The 16,923-nt window shown below is 40.2% G+C and overlaps 1 protein-coding gene across 1 annotated transcript; it reads left to right on the forward strand.

Annotated features, from left to right (window-relative positions):
• The first annotated feature begins 895 nt into the window (after positions 1-895).
• Positions 896-13,862, forward strand: LOC108424779. The gene is made up of 5 exons (XM_017693009.2): positions 896-1,035; positions 2,339-2,992; positions 8,111-8,197; positions 9,490-9,681; positions 10,235-13,862. Exons 1-5 carry the CDS (start codon positions 966-968, stop codon positions 10,420-10,422), a joined length of 1,191 nt encoding a protein of 396 aa, XP_017548498.1. The 5' UTR covers positions 896-965; the 3' UTR covers positions 10,423-13,862.
• The last annotated feature ends 3,061 nt before the right edge of the window (positions 13,863-16,923 follow it).

The raw sequence follows: 16,923 nt of genomic DNA on the forward strand, positions 1-16,923 counted from the left end.
AAGGCCTGTAGAGGTGGTCAGGACAGCTTGCTGAAGTGCAGACTGAGCATCAGAATGGGGGAAGAAAGGGGATTTAAGTGGCTTTGAACGTGCCGTGGTTGTTGGTGCCAGACGGGCTGGTCTGAGTATTTCAGAAACTGCTGATCTACTGGGATTTTCACACACAACCATCTCTAGGGTTTACAGAGAACGGTCTGAAAAAGTCCAGTGAGCGGTCAGTTGTGTGGACGAAAATGCCTTGTTGATGTGAGAGGTCAGAGGAGAATGGGCAGACTGGTTCCAGATGATAGAAAGGCAACAGTAACTCAAATAACCCACCAGAATCTCTGAGGAACGTTTCCAACACCTTGTTGAAAGTAAGCTACGAAGAATTAAGGCAGTTCTGAAGGCAAAAGGGGTCCAACCTTTAGCAATAAAGGTAGCAAGTACCTAACAAAGTGGCCGGTGAGTGTATATTAACAATTAAAACAGAAGCGTGAGCAGCAAAGATTATGTTGCTGTATTTAACTACTAACTAGTTATTCACACACACACACACACACACACACACACACACACATATATATATATATATATGAGTGAAATAGTGGAGTATAAATATAGAGCGGTAATATCGATCTGTATGTGTATGTATGTATACGGAGTCTCTATACATATACAGTCCAGTAGGGGGCGATATATACATTACAAATACATTACAAATACAAAACAGGGCTGAGCAGCACAGCTTATGTTTATTATAACTGACCACATGTTCGCACATCTCCCTCTCTCTTTCCTCTCTCTCTCTCTTCTTTTTCACTCTCTCCTCTTTGCCTCTCTCTTTTTCCCCTCTCTCTCTCTCTCTCTCTCTCTCTCTCTTTCCCTAAGTGTATATATGACACGCCCCTTACTCCCAGAATTAAGCCGGAGGCATAAAAATCAGCCACCCTGTAAAATCCCCTCTAACTCCCTGCAGCTCCAGCATGGCCGGCTTTCTGCTCCTGCTGTCCGTCCTGCTCGCGCTGTCCGATGCTGAAGAGCATGCCGTTAACGGTGAGGACACACGCTGAACCTCTCAGCCTCTTTCAGCGCGGACGTTAACAGTTCCCGGGGAAATGAGGTGCTGTAGTTAACAGAGTGATGTGTTTTAGAGAGTCTGATGGGTGAGGCTGCACGTTTTGGATGAAAGTAGCAGTTTTAATGAGATGTGCATGAAGGTCTTTGGTCTTGTTGCCGTTTTAAGTGTATTTTAATATGACCTCTGGGTTGGGTTGAATCTCTGAAAGTGGACAAAGTGATTGCACTTATTCATTTACAATAGGATATTCTTTTTTTTTCTTAGTGAAACCAGTTGGTCACGTCAGCCGGCCCACTTTTCCCTATTGAATATGAGAAGAATAAACTTATGATTAAGTGCCCTGAATGTTAGAGATGACAGGGAGAACTAAGGAAGTTTCATTCTGTACAGTTTTCATGTTGTTTTAATGCATTGCAGTGATGGGTTTTGTGAAATGTGTGATTCTAATGTAATGGACAGCAAAAACTAATCTATTGACTTCCATTGGCTTCTGTGGTGGTCTTGCTCTCAGAACGCTCTTGCAGGACTAATAGCCCACCACAATGTTCTCAGGCTGTTGTATGAATTATGAATGAGCACTGTGACATATTCACCGGAGGTTTAAGTGTAAAATTATCCAAAGGAAGTCTTTAGTACAAATATGTTTGGAGGAATATGCAAAAGTCAAAACACAAAATGTGGTGTAATTTTATGTTTATATTTTTAGCCAAATGTGTTAACAGCAAATAAACAGCAAGTGTGCACTAAAATGTGCAGAAGTGCGCTCTCTGTAGGGGATGTGTTCACTTACTCTCGATTAGAAAATCAACAAAGCATGTAATTTGACCAAGGGTGCCCAAACTTTTGCATAGGAGTGTATGTAAATATCAAAAGTATATACTTTTTGATATATTTAACATGTAAAAATGGCACATTTTAAATGTATTTAGCACATATATTCTATAACATCACATATATTGTAAATGTATATTTATTTGTGCGTATGTGTTCTGTACTGGCAGTACATAATTTTTGTCATTTTTCAGTTTTTGACATAATTTAAAAATGTCTGTTGGCTTTTATATTTTGTGTAAATGTCATCATGAATGGACCAACAGAAATGGTCGAAATATATTTGGAAAAAAGTAGAGTGTGTTTTTTCCTTCTGCTGGAAAGTTACCATTTTGGAGATACAAGGTTTTGTTCTGACAACAGCGATTTGCAATTTAAAACTTTGCCGTCATAGTCTTATTCTTTATTGCCTTTTGTCTCTTAACTGCTCACTGTGTCCATCCACAGAGCTGTTCTCCCTAATTGTAACTCCACCAGAGAAGATGGTGCAAAGTGGTGTCTCTGACTCCAACAACCACACCAGGGCTGCAGGCAAAGATCCTTCCCTGCCGGTCAACGAGCTGCTGGAACAAGGTAAAAAGTCTGCAGACCCAAAGTTCATGCATGTCCTGCCCGCTGCTGGGGTTTGGCCTAAACACGTGGGCTTGGCACCTCTGCCCCGACCTGGACCTCACAGCAAGAGCAAGAAGGACGATCGTTTTCCAGTGGAGCACAACAGCGAGAAGACACGGACTGATGATGTCCAGCGTGCGAATCAGCCTTTCATACCTTCTAAAGTTGTCCCGGTTGTTGGTGTTGGAGTAATGAACCGCACCCAGAAGGCCACACCTGAAAGCCCGGTCCAGTCCAACAACCCCCCACCCAGTGAATCTGACATTTACCATAACCACAACTCCAGATCCCGCGGCCGGCCTCAGCCCACCACGTCCAACTCACGTGGGAAAGAGAAAGAGAATGCCAACAGACGACTGGACCCTGAAGAAAACAGGCCTGGCAAGTCCAGGCTGAGTGGAGGCAGCAGCTTGAACATCACTCGACCGTTCATCCTTCACAACCGCCGAAGCTCCAGCCTGCTCTACCACTTCGACATCCTCAAAAAAGGTTTGAAGAGTTTCCTTATAGTTGATAGTTGGTGATTTGCTTTACTGCACCACATTTAGCCCTGATTCTTATGTATATGACAACTATTAAATTCCAGTGCCTTAACAGTGGTCTGTTATTGGCTTGGCTAATCGGTATTTAAACAGCTGAATCAGTATCAGGACAGGGAAAAGCTAGACCAATGCATCCATAGTTGATAGCTGAGGTGCACAGTTGGAGTGGACCAGGTGTCGGCAATAGGTGTCTCCAGACTGCATGCGGCTCTTTTACTGCCATGTTGTGGCTCCACAGCAGGTAAAAATAAAATCATCCTCCTTTGCAGTAAAGCTCTGCAGATCATTTTAACACAGTTTTAAAACTTAATGGTTGTGGAGTTAATGTGGCCTATAACTGCTAATTTACCCATTAAATCTAAAGATTGGTGCACAGACTACTGGTCACCATTGCAGTGCAGGCAACAGTCTCGACTCGCTAGTAGCTAATGAAAAGGCAAAGAGAAAGATTTAAGACGAACATCGATAATTTGGAGGTGGATGGACTTGCATTTATAAGCACTCAGCTGGTTTACTGATATGTTCAATCTGCATCGAGTAAACTGTCAAACACTAAAATGTCGCAAAGCTGAAGTCAGATTCTTGTTTGAATTTTCCTGTTCCACCTTAAATGGTGCAGCAGTTACATTCTGGCACCTCAGGCACTGTTTAAGGTGGAACTGGAAAGTTCAAACTAAGCTGGCAAGTGAAAAAAGTGAAAAAACGTTATTTTTCTCATTGTTGCCTATTTTTAAAAAGCTGTAAAAGAAATTGGAATCGGGATCATCCATAAATGTTTTGGACAATTCAAAAACAGCATGAATGTGAATTGAATTTCAATATGTAGCTTATTATAAATACTCTTATCAAAAGAGACTAATCATGTTTCAGAGGAATCCAAACATAGTCTTAGAGGTCCTGACTGCCAAAGCTGGGATTTGAACCAGTCTGCTACATTTTATGCTGTAGTACTAAAAGCCTGATTACTACAAACAAGCAGATGGTAACTAGATTTAAAGAAGCTTTATGTTTAATTTGTTTTTTTGTGCTCTTGGGCTCCCCCTACAGTTTGAGTTTATTTTTACACCATTGTCATAAATACACGTCACATGTGCATTTGTTGACGAGCTGAAGGATACAGAAACCGACGTGCTTCGCATCAGACTACAGTTGCAATTTCCATGCTTCTGTGTGCAAACAACTGAAATTGCAGGTGTAATCTGTAGTATGCAGGTGAAGGGGGGTCAGATACTATAGAGAGAAGGAATTCAGTACAACACCTGTAAAGAACATCAGCAGAGAAAGATGCATGTCGACTGACAAGGTGAAGTAACATCATATGATTTTATTACAGGAGGTTGCAAAGTTTCAAGGCTTATTTGTTGTAGGATCTGACCAAGTTTTACAATGTTTTGGTATGAGATTATTTATTTCTTTGTATGCTAACCTGAAAAAGGACTGAGATTAGATATTTTTGGCCTCCGGGAAAAGTGCAAAACTCCACGAGTCAGGGATGAGACCGGTAAGGTTACAGCCTACATCACAGTAACACTGGCAGGGATGAACACTGGCAGGGGCATTTCCTATTAGCCGCGACTGTCTTGCTTCCTTTTATTTATTTTAGCTCTTGTTAACTAGAAAAAAAACAGACCGAGATTTACTCCTGTCGGGTCTCTTGCTCGGTTGCTCTCTCTTTTTGCTGTCCTCAGATAACGTTGTCTTTGTCTTTTTCTGTCTCTTCGCAGCCTCTACCGTGATGTCCATGCTAGGAATAGCAAGCTACTTAATATAGATAACTGAAGAGACATAGTTGTTGGTGTGTGACGTGGTGCTGTAATGTGTAACGCAGTTCTTGCGAGAGGTCTGGTGCTGCTCCTCCAAAGATACATAGTGCTATAGCAGGCATTCAAGCCTGGAGCGGAAGTGATGGAAATGCCACTCTGCCTATTAAGTCAGGGAACCATTAGAATGATTTTGAAGCTGGTATTTTAAGTTAAATTTGTTACATAATGTTGCTGTAAGTGCCACAGAATCTGGCATAAAGCCATTTCTTGGGTTTGTTTTGTTTTTTACAATGGCAAGAAGATGTTTCCGATAAAACTAGTGGGTCATTATCACTAATTTCAGAATTTCAAAATAATTATTCTACATGCTGAGCAAGAAAGTACAGTGTGAGCCTTCTCTGTCGGAATGTGTAAAGTTTGGAATATTGGAATTGATTATAATCAATTTGCAGTGATGTGCTCAGCTTTGGGCCAAATATGCAGTGATGTGCTCAGCTTTGGGCCAAAATATAATTCTCAAATTTTCACTATAAAAGTCTTGGTTAGTTTTTATAGTCTATCTTCCACTTATCTGTAAATTTGCATATTTAGTGCATTTTTAAAAATAGTTCTGAATTGTCCCAAAATAATGTAAGTCAGTTTGGATCATGTTGAATCATGAGATGTTGTGATGCATTAAATCGGTTTCTAAAGAATCGTAATTACATTGAATCATTGTGAGGTCAGAGATTTACACTCCCATTCATGGAGAGAGGAAATAGGAATGTGTGTGTTTCAGGGAGAGTGAGGGAGAGTCAGGGAGAGATTGCTGAGGCTGGATAGTTATTCTAATTACTCTCTCCCTCAAGCCCCAAATTGCTGCTTAGCTCCCTCGCTTGAATGCATCCTTTGTGCTGATGCTTCACGAGCCATAAGATTACTGGGGGAAAAAAAGAATGTGAAATATGCCTAAGTGAAATGGGCTAGGATACAGTGAGCAGATATCAAAAAAAGATAGCCCTTCCCTGTCCCATGCTGGCTGGAATGTAGGGCCTTTGGCTTGTGTAATGACACTGCATTGACAGCTCTGGTCGACGGCACGGCGGTGGAATGAGCTCAGTGGTTTTTCAGTGGCACACACGGTCACATCTATTCATTGTAATGTGTATTTAAAATATGCAGTCAATTTATCACATCTGTAATTTCTGAATGACTCAGAGATGCTTTTCTGGACAGCAATAAACCAAGACGAATGCTAAATGTCATAGATAAATCCTAGCTAAATGATTTGCACTGTCCCTACTGATGGTATAACTTAGTCCCTGACCAATGCTGAATGTTAAATGGCCTAGATAAAACCTTGTGTTGCATCCACACTGAAGGTAAAATATAATTGGACAAAGCTGAATACATAATGATCCAGACAAATGATTTTCAGCACTAAGTCTCCACTTTTGGTATAATTTAGTCCTAGACCAAAGACGAGTGCTATGGCCCAATCCCATTTCTTATTATACCTCTACCCCTTGTTTTAGAGGGTCACCTTGGCACTTGGAACTGAGCTACAATGGGTAGTGGTTGAAATCTTTCCCTTCGAAATAAAATATCGTTTCAATATCGTGTCTTGGTTCGGGAACCTCTCAATAAAGCGAAGAAATAAATTGGCCCAGGTGGTCAACCAGACCAGCAAGATTATTGGAGATAAACAACTGTCACTCCAGAACTTATTCCTCCGATCCGCAACCATTAAGGCAACCCAGATCTACAAGGACCCCACCCACCCCCTTCATTCAGCATTCCAGTTTTTGCCATCGGGCAGGAGACTTAAGGTCTCACTAGCCAGGAATAATGTGTAGAAAAAATCATTTGTGCCCACTGCTGTGAACATTCTGAATAAGGACATGATAAGTAATACTCCACATAGTTCATGTGCACTGTTGCTATAAGTGTTTTATGTGTCTAAGAATGTATTTCTGTGCCAGATTGCTGAAGACAAATTTCCATTTTATGCAAATCTAATGGAAAATAAAGTTTTCTTATCTTAAAACAACCCTCAAATAAAAAGAACATTACTTCATCAACAGGCTACTAGCGCTGCTCTATAGGTGACCCTGCCAGTATGCGGTGATGGCAGAGAAGGGTAAAGTTCAGCAACCTCACTGCTGGGCTTTCGTTATATTTAGGGCATCCAGCTTAAATGGAACAGCCCTTAAATTCTGGCACTTCAGTCAGTACTGCTGGACTATTGAAGATGGAATGGGAAATGTATCTAACTAGCTACGTGAGACATTACTGAAGACAACACAATGGTTATCGTAACTTTTGTAACAGTGAAAATTCTCAAATTTGTAGATTTCTTTGCTCGCTTGTGCAGCCATCTTGCCAGGTTTTCTTTTTTTCTCATAACCCTCTATTTGGAGTGTGACCTCTGTTTGGAGGGCCATGCAGCTCTAACACTTCGCCCTACCGCTTTGTCTCAACAAAACTCAGGACACCCTACCCCTAGTTGTGAACGTGTTGAGGGGTAAATGTCCTCGCTACAACCAACTAAATGATTTCCAGCGCTAAGTCCACTAAGATTATAATTCAGTTCCAGCCCAAAGCTGAATGCTAAATGACCTTGCTAAAACTTAGCTAATTGATTTCCAGCGCTAGGCACACTGAATATATAATTAGTCCTAGACCAAAGCTGAATGCCAAATGGCCTAGCTAAAAACCTAGCTGATTTCTAGCTTTGCATCCCCATAGGGTTTACGTCTAGTTCAGCTGAACCTGCAGCTGGTCAACCACCTTTATGATCTAGACCAGCAAGAATCTAGCTAATGACTATCAGTGAACACCTTAGACCTTCTGAAACCAGCTTCCACCAAAAAGCTGGTTTTAGCTGGATATGACCAGGAGGATTCTCTACAAAAGCCGAGTGCTAATGACTTAACCTAGCTAAACAATTACCAATGCAATGCTCCCACTGGTGTTATTTAGTCCTAGACCAAAGGTGAATGCTAAATGACCTGGCTAAATGATTTCCAGTGCTAACCCCACCCTGATGGTGTTATTTAGTCCCCTCCCCAGAAGAAATGCAAGCCTAAAGCTAGACTTTAAAAGTCCCCACTGTAATTTAGCCTTACTGTAGTCTTAGTGTAGACCAAACATAATCTTGAAAATACCAAATTGGAGTCCAATGAAAATGACTGACCTTTGTTTGAACTTATTTTATCTTAATGCATCCTAGACTCAATACAGTGCACAGAAGGAATGCTTTACTAGTCCACACTAGTCCAAGCTTTTCCATGTTTCATCATCTCTCCATATCACTGTTCCAGAGTCAGACTTCAGCCAGGATGCTGTGTGTCTGAGTGAATGCCGGAAAGAGAAGGACGAGACAGAACACTATTGCTACAGTGAATTTGGTGAGTTTCTGTCGGCTTAACACACTAAACATCTATTGATGAGCATGCTTTAAAATTTGTAGAGTTCACTCAAATGACTCAAGGAAAAGAACTGCCTCATTTGAGAGCAGAAGGGTGTAAATATTAGAGCTAGTTAAGTTAAATTAGGGCTGAATGTGAACTTCACAGTAATGGAGCCTCAAATGAACCAATGCTTTTCCATAAACAACTTGAGTTCTCAGCAAATGAGGTTTTACAGTGAGGCCCGAGGACCTGATTCCTGAGGAGGAGTGCTGCTCCACAGTCAGTTTGATTTTTCATTAGGAGTCTTATAATTAAAGTACACAATGCAGTGTTTGTTCAAATACCGAAGTGCACTTTCAATTTCAATTTATATTAATTTTAGGAGAGATTGTCTGTGTAATTATTTTGTTGTGCAAAATTCTGCCTATGATTAGTTAGGGCAACACAGTTTGTTTGAGGATGAGCCATTTAAAACTTGAAACTCAAAATTACGTGGCAACACTAAACATTCTAGCAGATTCATTTGCATATTTTGACTAAAACTGAGCTCTGTGCCATAATTCTCATTACTTTCAATTGTATTTTTGCCAGTTGGACAGTGGAACATATGAATTAGGGTGCTAAGCAGTGCTATAGTCTTACTGCTATAGTCTACTTAAGTCACAGTACAATACTACAGATGTACACTCTTAAAAAGATGGTGCTTCAAGGGTTCTTTGGTAAAGAAAATGGTACTGTATAGAGCTCCGAATACTCCAAGAACCCTTTGCATGATTAAAGGTTTCTTTGCATCACGAAACGGTTCTACATAGTACCCAAAATTGTTTGTCTATTGTAACAATGTCAAGCCTGTAACAATAGAAGAACCCTTATGAGTGCTATAGAATCCCTTTCAAAAAGGTTCTATATAGCACATTCATACACATTTTCCATCAATCAGAAGAACCCTTTCACAATGCAACGAACACCTTTAATCATGCAAAGGGTTTTTCAGTGTTCATGGTTCTATATAAGACCATTTTCTTTACTGAAGAGCCCGTGAAGCACCATCTGCTTTAACAGTCTACTTTAAAAAGTTCACTAATGGTTCTCGGCTTTGATATTGGAGAGCAGGAGTCCCTCAGGACCACTTTGAGAACCACTGCTTGAAGGAATCTGAATTGCTTCTTCTAATAACAAAGAACCCGTTTGTCATCTTTATTTTAAATAGTGTAGATGTATCTGGCTTCACAGTGCATTGACAATCAGAGTTAAACAACATGATCATACATTGACATTTTTTATTTCAGCCATCAATGGCATCGTCCACGACATCGATATGATCCGTAAAGGCATCAGGCTGGTCACTCTGCTGGTGAACAGCGACGGCTTCTACAAGATGAGCCGCCTCTACGTCACTCCAGACACGTACTTCTTCAAAGTGAACGTCCTGGTGCTGGACACCTTCAAATGCACCAAGCCCTGTCCTGACTTCAAACTGGGTGAGTAGTAATGACTTCATGGAGTGAATAGGTCCACTGTTTTCAACCATTTGGCTTTTACAGCCTGATTAGGTGAATCGGTGATGTTTTTCTTTTAATGGAATATGAAGTAATGACCTACATTCCACTGAATGACTTTTAAACTCCATAACAGTCCAGTGGACGCCTGCAGTCGTCTCATCAGCCAATTTTGGGTTCAAAGAAGTGTAGTGAAGAAAATAAACCAGCCAGCCTAACATTTTTTAATGTTTCACATTAATTTAGCAGAAATGTATTCACACTGAGAGTAGTTCCTGTCATTTTGATATGCATTTAAATATATAACTGCATTTTTAATTACACAGCGAATGTGGTACGAATTGAAAGTGTAGAATCGGCAGTTTTTCTACTTATAAGTCAAAATAATGAATATAAAAATTACACCATGTTAATCTGCTAATAACTGACTTCTATGGGTTAATCAGTATTCCTTGGGGTTAAACTCCCATGACCGTGAAAATAGTGCTCTTTTCCTCCATTTGAATTGGAATATGTGATGTTTTATGTTTTACAGGCAGCCGATACATAGTCATGGGGCAGATTTATCACCGGAGACGCCATCTTCCCTCCAGTCTCCTCGCTCTCGTTGGAGGCAAGCTCAAACCAGGCGACGGCCTCCTGCGCAGCAGCAACTACGTCAAACGCTACAACAAGAGAAGGCACCAGAAAGCTCAGGAGGCCACACGCTCAAGGTGCAGGTGAAAGAAAAATAACAGGAAAACAAAGAAACTAGTAGCCTCGCTACTGACACCTGCTGCACGGGAGGACTAACTGTGGCCTTATGTAAAAATAAAAAGAAACAACCTCATAATCATGCAGTATTATCGGAGGAGAGAGGGACAAGCAAACAATGGCTTCTCTGTCCACTCTGTCCGAACGTCCTAGGGTCAATCAAATCCAAGTGGGGATATTTTGCTTGCTGTACAATGCTTGCCTTTTTGCTTGTCCTCTTTCATAGACGACTCCGGGGGGAATCTGCTGAATTCCACCCAGTCGCAGAATATCTGATTCATGTCTGGAACATGAACCAAGAACCGGCTAAATGTTTCCTTCACGACATTCAGAGAAAAACAGCAAAATTGCATTTTTTATGTTTATATATAATGGATAACAGTGGATAGATGCGGCAAAACCCTTCTGAAAAAGGACTACGGTAATGCTACAGAACATTCAATAGGATTCCTGTAGTAAACTGACAAATGTACCACAAACGTTATAAATCATAATAAGATGGTGCTACAGGAACATTATATGGAAGTAAAAGAGTTGAAGTCTATGGAAATCTAATAGCTTCTTACTGTATTACTGCAGGCTTTTTTTTCATAAGGGTAACCACGACCACATATACACACGCAACCTAGTACGCTTTCAGTGGGCACTTAAATTTACACTTCCAGATAAGGAAGAGCTGTTGGCAGAGATTTTAGTGTTTCTTTACAAAATATACAGCACCTGATGTTACCTACAGCTGACATGTACGCACTGTATCACTGTCCTCTATCCAATCACACTTTCCACTGTGGGAATGTCATGTGTCATTACAACACATTCCCCATGCCTTGTTTGTTTTCCGTTCACACCATTTGACCGGCCACACCGGACCAGCATTAGTGAGAAATATCAGAGGAACGGTCGTTTACCCCGTCTGCAGGACCGCCACGGGACAAGCCAAGAACACAGAGGTCCTATTTAGTCCCCATTTTCTTAACACTGCTTTCTCCCTTTTGCTCGGCTTCTTATCAGAATTCAGGAAATGCACTGTTACGCTTAAAAGAAAAAAAGAAAGAATGAAAGAAACGGGGGGATGGGGGTTGGAACAGGGACAAGGGGAAGTAAAAAGGGGAGAAAAAAGGTTAAAAAAGAATAAACAAAACTGAAAACCAAAACCCTTTTCTTCCAAACAAGGTTGCATTTCCTTCTGCCTCTCCACGCAATAATGTATGAAAGCCCATTTGTGCCAGGCAGAAGAGAAAAATATGTCAAATGTTTTAATTAGAACATACATATATGAAAAATATATAAAGCAATTACTTTTTTCTCAACCACTTATGTTCTCAATATACTGATTTAGTATCTCATAATTATGATTAATTTGTCTAAAAATATTGAAATAGTATCTTGAAATATATAAGACTATAAGATCTCTATCACTTATGTTTTCAATATACTGATTTGGCATCTCAATCATTTGTCTAAAACTACTTAGAAATAATGACATTTTCTCAATACTGTGACATAGTATCTCAAAGTAATGACTTGTTTTCTCAAAATATTGACTTATTATGTTGAAATAAGTATTCTTATTATACTTTAAGAAAGTAATCATTTTTTGAGAAAGTATTTTGACAAAATAAGTCTTTTTTTTGAGATACTAATTTTGACATACTGCTGGTAGACTTTTCCCTCTACCTGGTGGGAATGGGCTTCAAAAGGAAATCGGATTACGGAGCATGAGCGAAGAAAGAGAAGGCCGGTGTGTATCGGGGTGTGTGTGGGAGCGTGTGTGTGTTTGCGTTCTAATCGGACAGTAATCTGATACTGCGTGCACCTGGTTACATGAAAGAGGGCGGTTCTGTTTAGGGTCCAGCAAGCAAAAACACCGACCAGGGCCTTAGGGTAGCCTGCAGGGCCGGTAATGTAACGCCACCTATGGTGAATGTTTGCCCTCTCTCTCTCTCTCTCTCTCTCTCTCTCTCTCTCTCTCTCACACACACACACACCCACACACACACACAGAGGCTTTGGCTCAAACTCAAAGGAAGTGTGTGAAGGGGCCGGAATGGAAGGGTAGATGGGAGAGGTACAGGCCGAAAAGAAGAGGAGCTTTATGGAAGTGTTGGGTGAGAAAGGAAAAGAGAGGGAACCTATAAACCCTCCGTTCTGTTCGGCTTAGAAGGAAAGGAATAGTCCAGCAAAATTACATGTGCCCTAAATGTAGTCGATCAGCCAAGACATGTTTGCTGTCTGAAATTCGCTTCTTTAGTTTTGCACTGGAGCTACAAGGCTAATGTAACTAATAGGTAATGGAAGCTTATACTCCACTCATTAGCATCAATGTAAAGCATTACACTCGCCTTAAACTGCAGAGCTGTTCGGTGATCTCAAGTAGAGTTGCTTATGTGTTTTAGGCCACTGTGTGACACACTGTTATATACAGAAATGCACCACATGTATTTGAGGTTACTTAAAGCAACATTTAGCTTTAACAGTCTGCTTGCCTCTTACAACGATGCTGCAGTCTCTGCATCAAGGTTTTCTGGTTTAAAGTCTAGGAAAACCTCCTCCTGACGACACACCTTGAAGGTGGAAGAACTACATCTACTTTGGATGGGCTGTTGATTTATTCCCGTTAGCCAAGACAGCTAATCTTACTAACTACTAGGACACGGACTCTCAGTACAATGGAATAATCAAGTCATTCTCACAATAGAGAGAATGGACCACAGAAATGCTCAGATAAGACGCTTTACTCCATCAAGCTTGCTGAATTATGCAAGCTAATGCTGCAGTTAGCATGGTGACCTTGCTACCTGGACATCTTTCCTCAGTTGGGCTTCTTTTCCAAATTCATCAGTTGAGTTGTATCTTTAAGGAAGATAAAAACGACCTTATTTGACAACCATGGTAAAAGTTATGCAAATGTTAGCTTGGTTGTTTCTGTTAGCTTCTAGATTAGGGGCTAGCACTCAGGATGGGTTGACACCACAGGGATTGCCAGTGATTGTATACGGTGTTAGTGTAATGCTTGCTGTATTATATAGTGTGATTAAAAACAAATTATTTAATAAATTCTGTTAAACCGATGAGATTTCTGTGCTATAGCTTGGTGCATAACACAACAAGTAACACGCTAAATGCTAGTTTTAGGCCAGAATGCCCCTTCAACAACTCGGCACCATTTGAGACAAATGTATGACGATTCAGTGCTAATCAGTTGATAGAAGATTCACGTTTGGTAGTGTCTAAGGTTCACGCGTTAAACAGGTCTTGGCTAATCGACTATGTTAAATATAAGGAGAGAAACGTTGTGTTTGAGTCTAAGGAATACTGGAGGTTGGAATGGCAGATTGATTTTGTTATGCACTGTAGATGCACATTTTGTCTCCTTCTGAAATTATATTAAATAAAGTATTGTTTTTCTACCTCTTTGTTGGAGTGGTTCACTGCATTCTGAAAGATATTGTGATAGAGAGGAAATTGCTCGCTGTGTGTACGAAGGAGCTGTTCCCAAAAAGTTCACTTCCTCTTCAGCTTTTCGAGGTTAATGATGGCTCCCAGCGATAAAGAAGCCTGTGGGCTTGTGGAGAGTCAACTGGACCCTTTACGTGGTCACGGTCTATGAAGTATATGATCTGCTATAAGGGCACATTCAACACAGTTAGACGCACACAGATCACTATGATAGAGGGAAAAAACAGGGCAGGGCACGTTGCAGTAATGCCTATAATAACAGTACTAATCAAGCTCTTTGGGCTGATATGGCCTATTATACTGATGTTTATACTGATTATTAGCTCCTTTCCCAGGGATCAGAGCTAGCTTCACTATCCCCAGTTCTGTGTACCTAAACAATATTTGAACGTCTGTAATACTATTTTCAAATGCTAACACTTTCATTAGTACTCAAGTATGTGAGAAATCTGCTTTTTTATTCAGTTTCAGTCGAGCCATTTACATTTGGCAACACTCTCTTGTCAGGTTTGAGTTAATTATATGTATTAGTTAGCCTGTCGGTTACAGCTTTAGCATTTTATTTTAGACCAACAGGATCCAAAAAGAGAACAGAGCCCGAGAATAACAAAGTAAACCATGGCTACTACCACTGAAAACAGGCCTACATGCATCCTAGACTTGTGCCACAGTATCTTCTGACATGAGATTTCCACTTTAATGACTAGCAAAAGCCCCTTCTGATGATCTTGAAGGTGAAAAGCATCTCTCTAGCTAGCGAATACAGAAGAAGCCGAACAGCTAGCATTACTGCAAGGAAGCTAAATACCTTTCTCTCTTCTTGAAACTGTTTACCTGTGATAACTCTTCAAATCAGCGTTACAACAGAGAGTGGATTACTCAAACAACAGAGTGGATTACTCAAACAACAGAAATGATAGACAATAGCAAGGAGATGAAGATGGCACGGCTAGCTAGAAAACCTGGCTAGCTAGAAAACTTACCTCAGTTTGGCTTCAACACAAAATGGACCAATATAGAGAAGTTTTCAGTCAATCAGCCAGACAAAAACAGGGGTGTAGCCACCAGAGCCTTTTCAATGAGGTGGCCAGATTAGATCCCGCAATTTTTGGGGATGGCAAACTTCTAGGGAAAAAGGGGAGGTGAGGTAACACTGTGAGAGAGTATTGCACCATTAAACACACACATTTACCCAGCTGGAAAAAAGCATTTAGCTTACATGGTTAATGACAGATGTCATCTGAAAGTCAGTATTTGTTTGATAGTGTTTTGTCGACGTATCTCTGATAGTTATACCTCATCCTACCATTGTACTTCACATTGTTTAGCTCACAGAGCAGCACTACTATTCTGTACTGGGTAAAGGAGTGTGGTCATAATTCTAGATGCTTAGCAAAATAATAGCATTATTAACCAGTTAACCACACTGTTTAATATTTTCACTCCGGAAAAGTGATTTTATCCCGTTTCCCATTGTTGGGAAATTTTTTTTAGCTTTTTGCTTCCTGAACTCTCCACTGAACATTGAAATCTTCCGTTACATTAATGTTACAGTAATCCACGGAAAGCAGAACATATAATACTCCAACGGAGAGATTATTTAGGTGTTTTTAAACGCTTTTCTAATGTAAAAAGCCAATGTTAGCTTATTCCTTCAGCAAAATGAACAGGAATAAGGTTAAGGTTTTGAGTTGGGTTTACTGTAGTGGCCAAAAGGGTGGCTACGCTTCATGGGAGGATGGCACTGGCCATGCTTGGCAACCCCTTGGCTGAGCAATTGGGCAAAAAGGGTAAAAACTTTGGTCTGGGGTCTATTTTGTGCTAGCTAATGCTAGCTTCTCTGTAGTTAGTAGCTTATAGCTCTGTGGCTAAGCTATCAGTGACTGGTTGACACCACAGAGATTCCCAGGGGCTGTCATGCTTGCTTGGTATTGTTGTGTGGGAAAAGTGGCAAATGAAAACATAAAAATGTTAAATCTTGCAGTTTCTATGCTCAGATGTTGGTAGTAATATGAAATTACACTTATGTTCTATAGGGAAGTCAGTACTGGAGGACTATCTTGCTGCTTACACTGATGTGACAAAATGCTCAAAGGAAACAAGAAGTGCAATTTGCTGTCAAAAAACATGATTTTATTATTATCTAAGATGTTCTATCAAGTACAAAAAGATAACTTTAGTTGCCACAGTCTGTTAAAAACATAGATACCCCCCCCCCGAAAATGTCTTCAGTCTTACTACAAATGAAGTGCCTAACAGATCTGCTGAATAAATTATACAGAATAACGTGACGCTGAGCGCGTTTTCCTTTACAAAACACCTCGGTGAACTTCTCCCCTGCGCTTAAATCATTACGCCCACAATATGCAGCATTTTAATACAAAGGGTCATTTCACCTACATGTAAAATACATGTCAAAGATGCAAAAAAAAAAAAAAAAAAAAAAAGGACATATTTGTTGAAATATGAGGGATGGTCAAACATAAGAGCGCCTGTGCCTTTTTGTGACTACATGAAGTCTTTGTGTTTGCTTGTCTAGTTAAATGCATTAAACAGGCCTGTTTGGTAAAGAGTGTATTTAGGTCTCATAGCTTATCACATGTAATAGTAAATATTGTTGTTGGAACAAAACCTCGAATGTCCAATTTTTGAGTTTTCGATATAATTTGAAAATGATGAATGGACCAAAAGAAATGGCCCAAAATGACTTGGGAAAAACATCTGGTTCCATTGACTTACATTCAAAATGAAGTAGGTTTTTCCCTTCTCCTGAAAAATGACCATTTTGGAGATACAAAGTTTTGTTCTGACAACAGTGATATGTATGTGTGTATTTGTGTGTGTATATATGATATATATGATATATATATATGCACACACACACAGTGAGTTGAAAGTCATAGGACACCGTTTTATTTTATTATCGACTTTTATCTCTGGGGTCATCTCAAGCAATTTGTGTATGCTGAGAAAATCCACAACAAACACCACCTTCAGCACTGCATCGTAGAG

This window comes from Pygocentrus nattereri, chromosome 30 (genome assembly GCF_015220715.1).
Source record: "Pygocentrus nattereri isolate fPygNat1 chromosome 30, fPygNat1.pri, whole genome shotgun sequence".
In the NCBI taxonomy this organism is placed as follows: domain Eukaryota; kingdom Metazoa; phylum Chordata; class Actinopteri; order Characiformes; family Serrasalmidae; genus Pygocentrus; species Pygocentrus nattereri.

Bases quoted from the DNA above. Each gene is read 5' to 3' on its own strand.
- LOC108424779 (XM_017693009.2), top strand. From the start codon at position 966: ATGGCCGGCTTTCTGCTCCTGCTGTCCGTCCTGCTCGCGCTGTCCGAT. The intron at 8,198-9,489 runs GTGAGTTTCTGT...TTTTTATTTCAG, and splicing joins CTATTGCTACAGTGAATTTG to CCATCAATGGCATCGTCCAC. The intron at 9,682-10,234 runs GTGAGTAGTAAT...TATGTTTTACAG, and splicing joins CTGTCCTGACTTCAAACTGG to GCAGCCGATACATAGTCATG.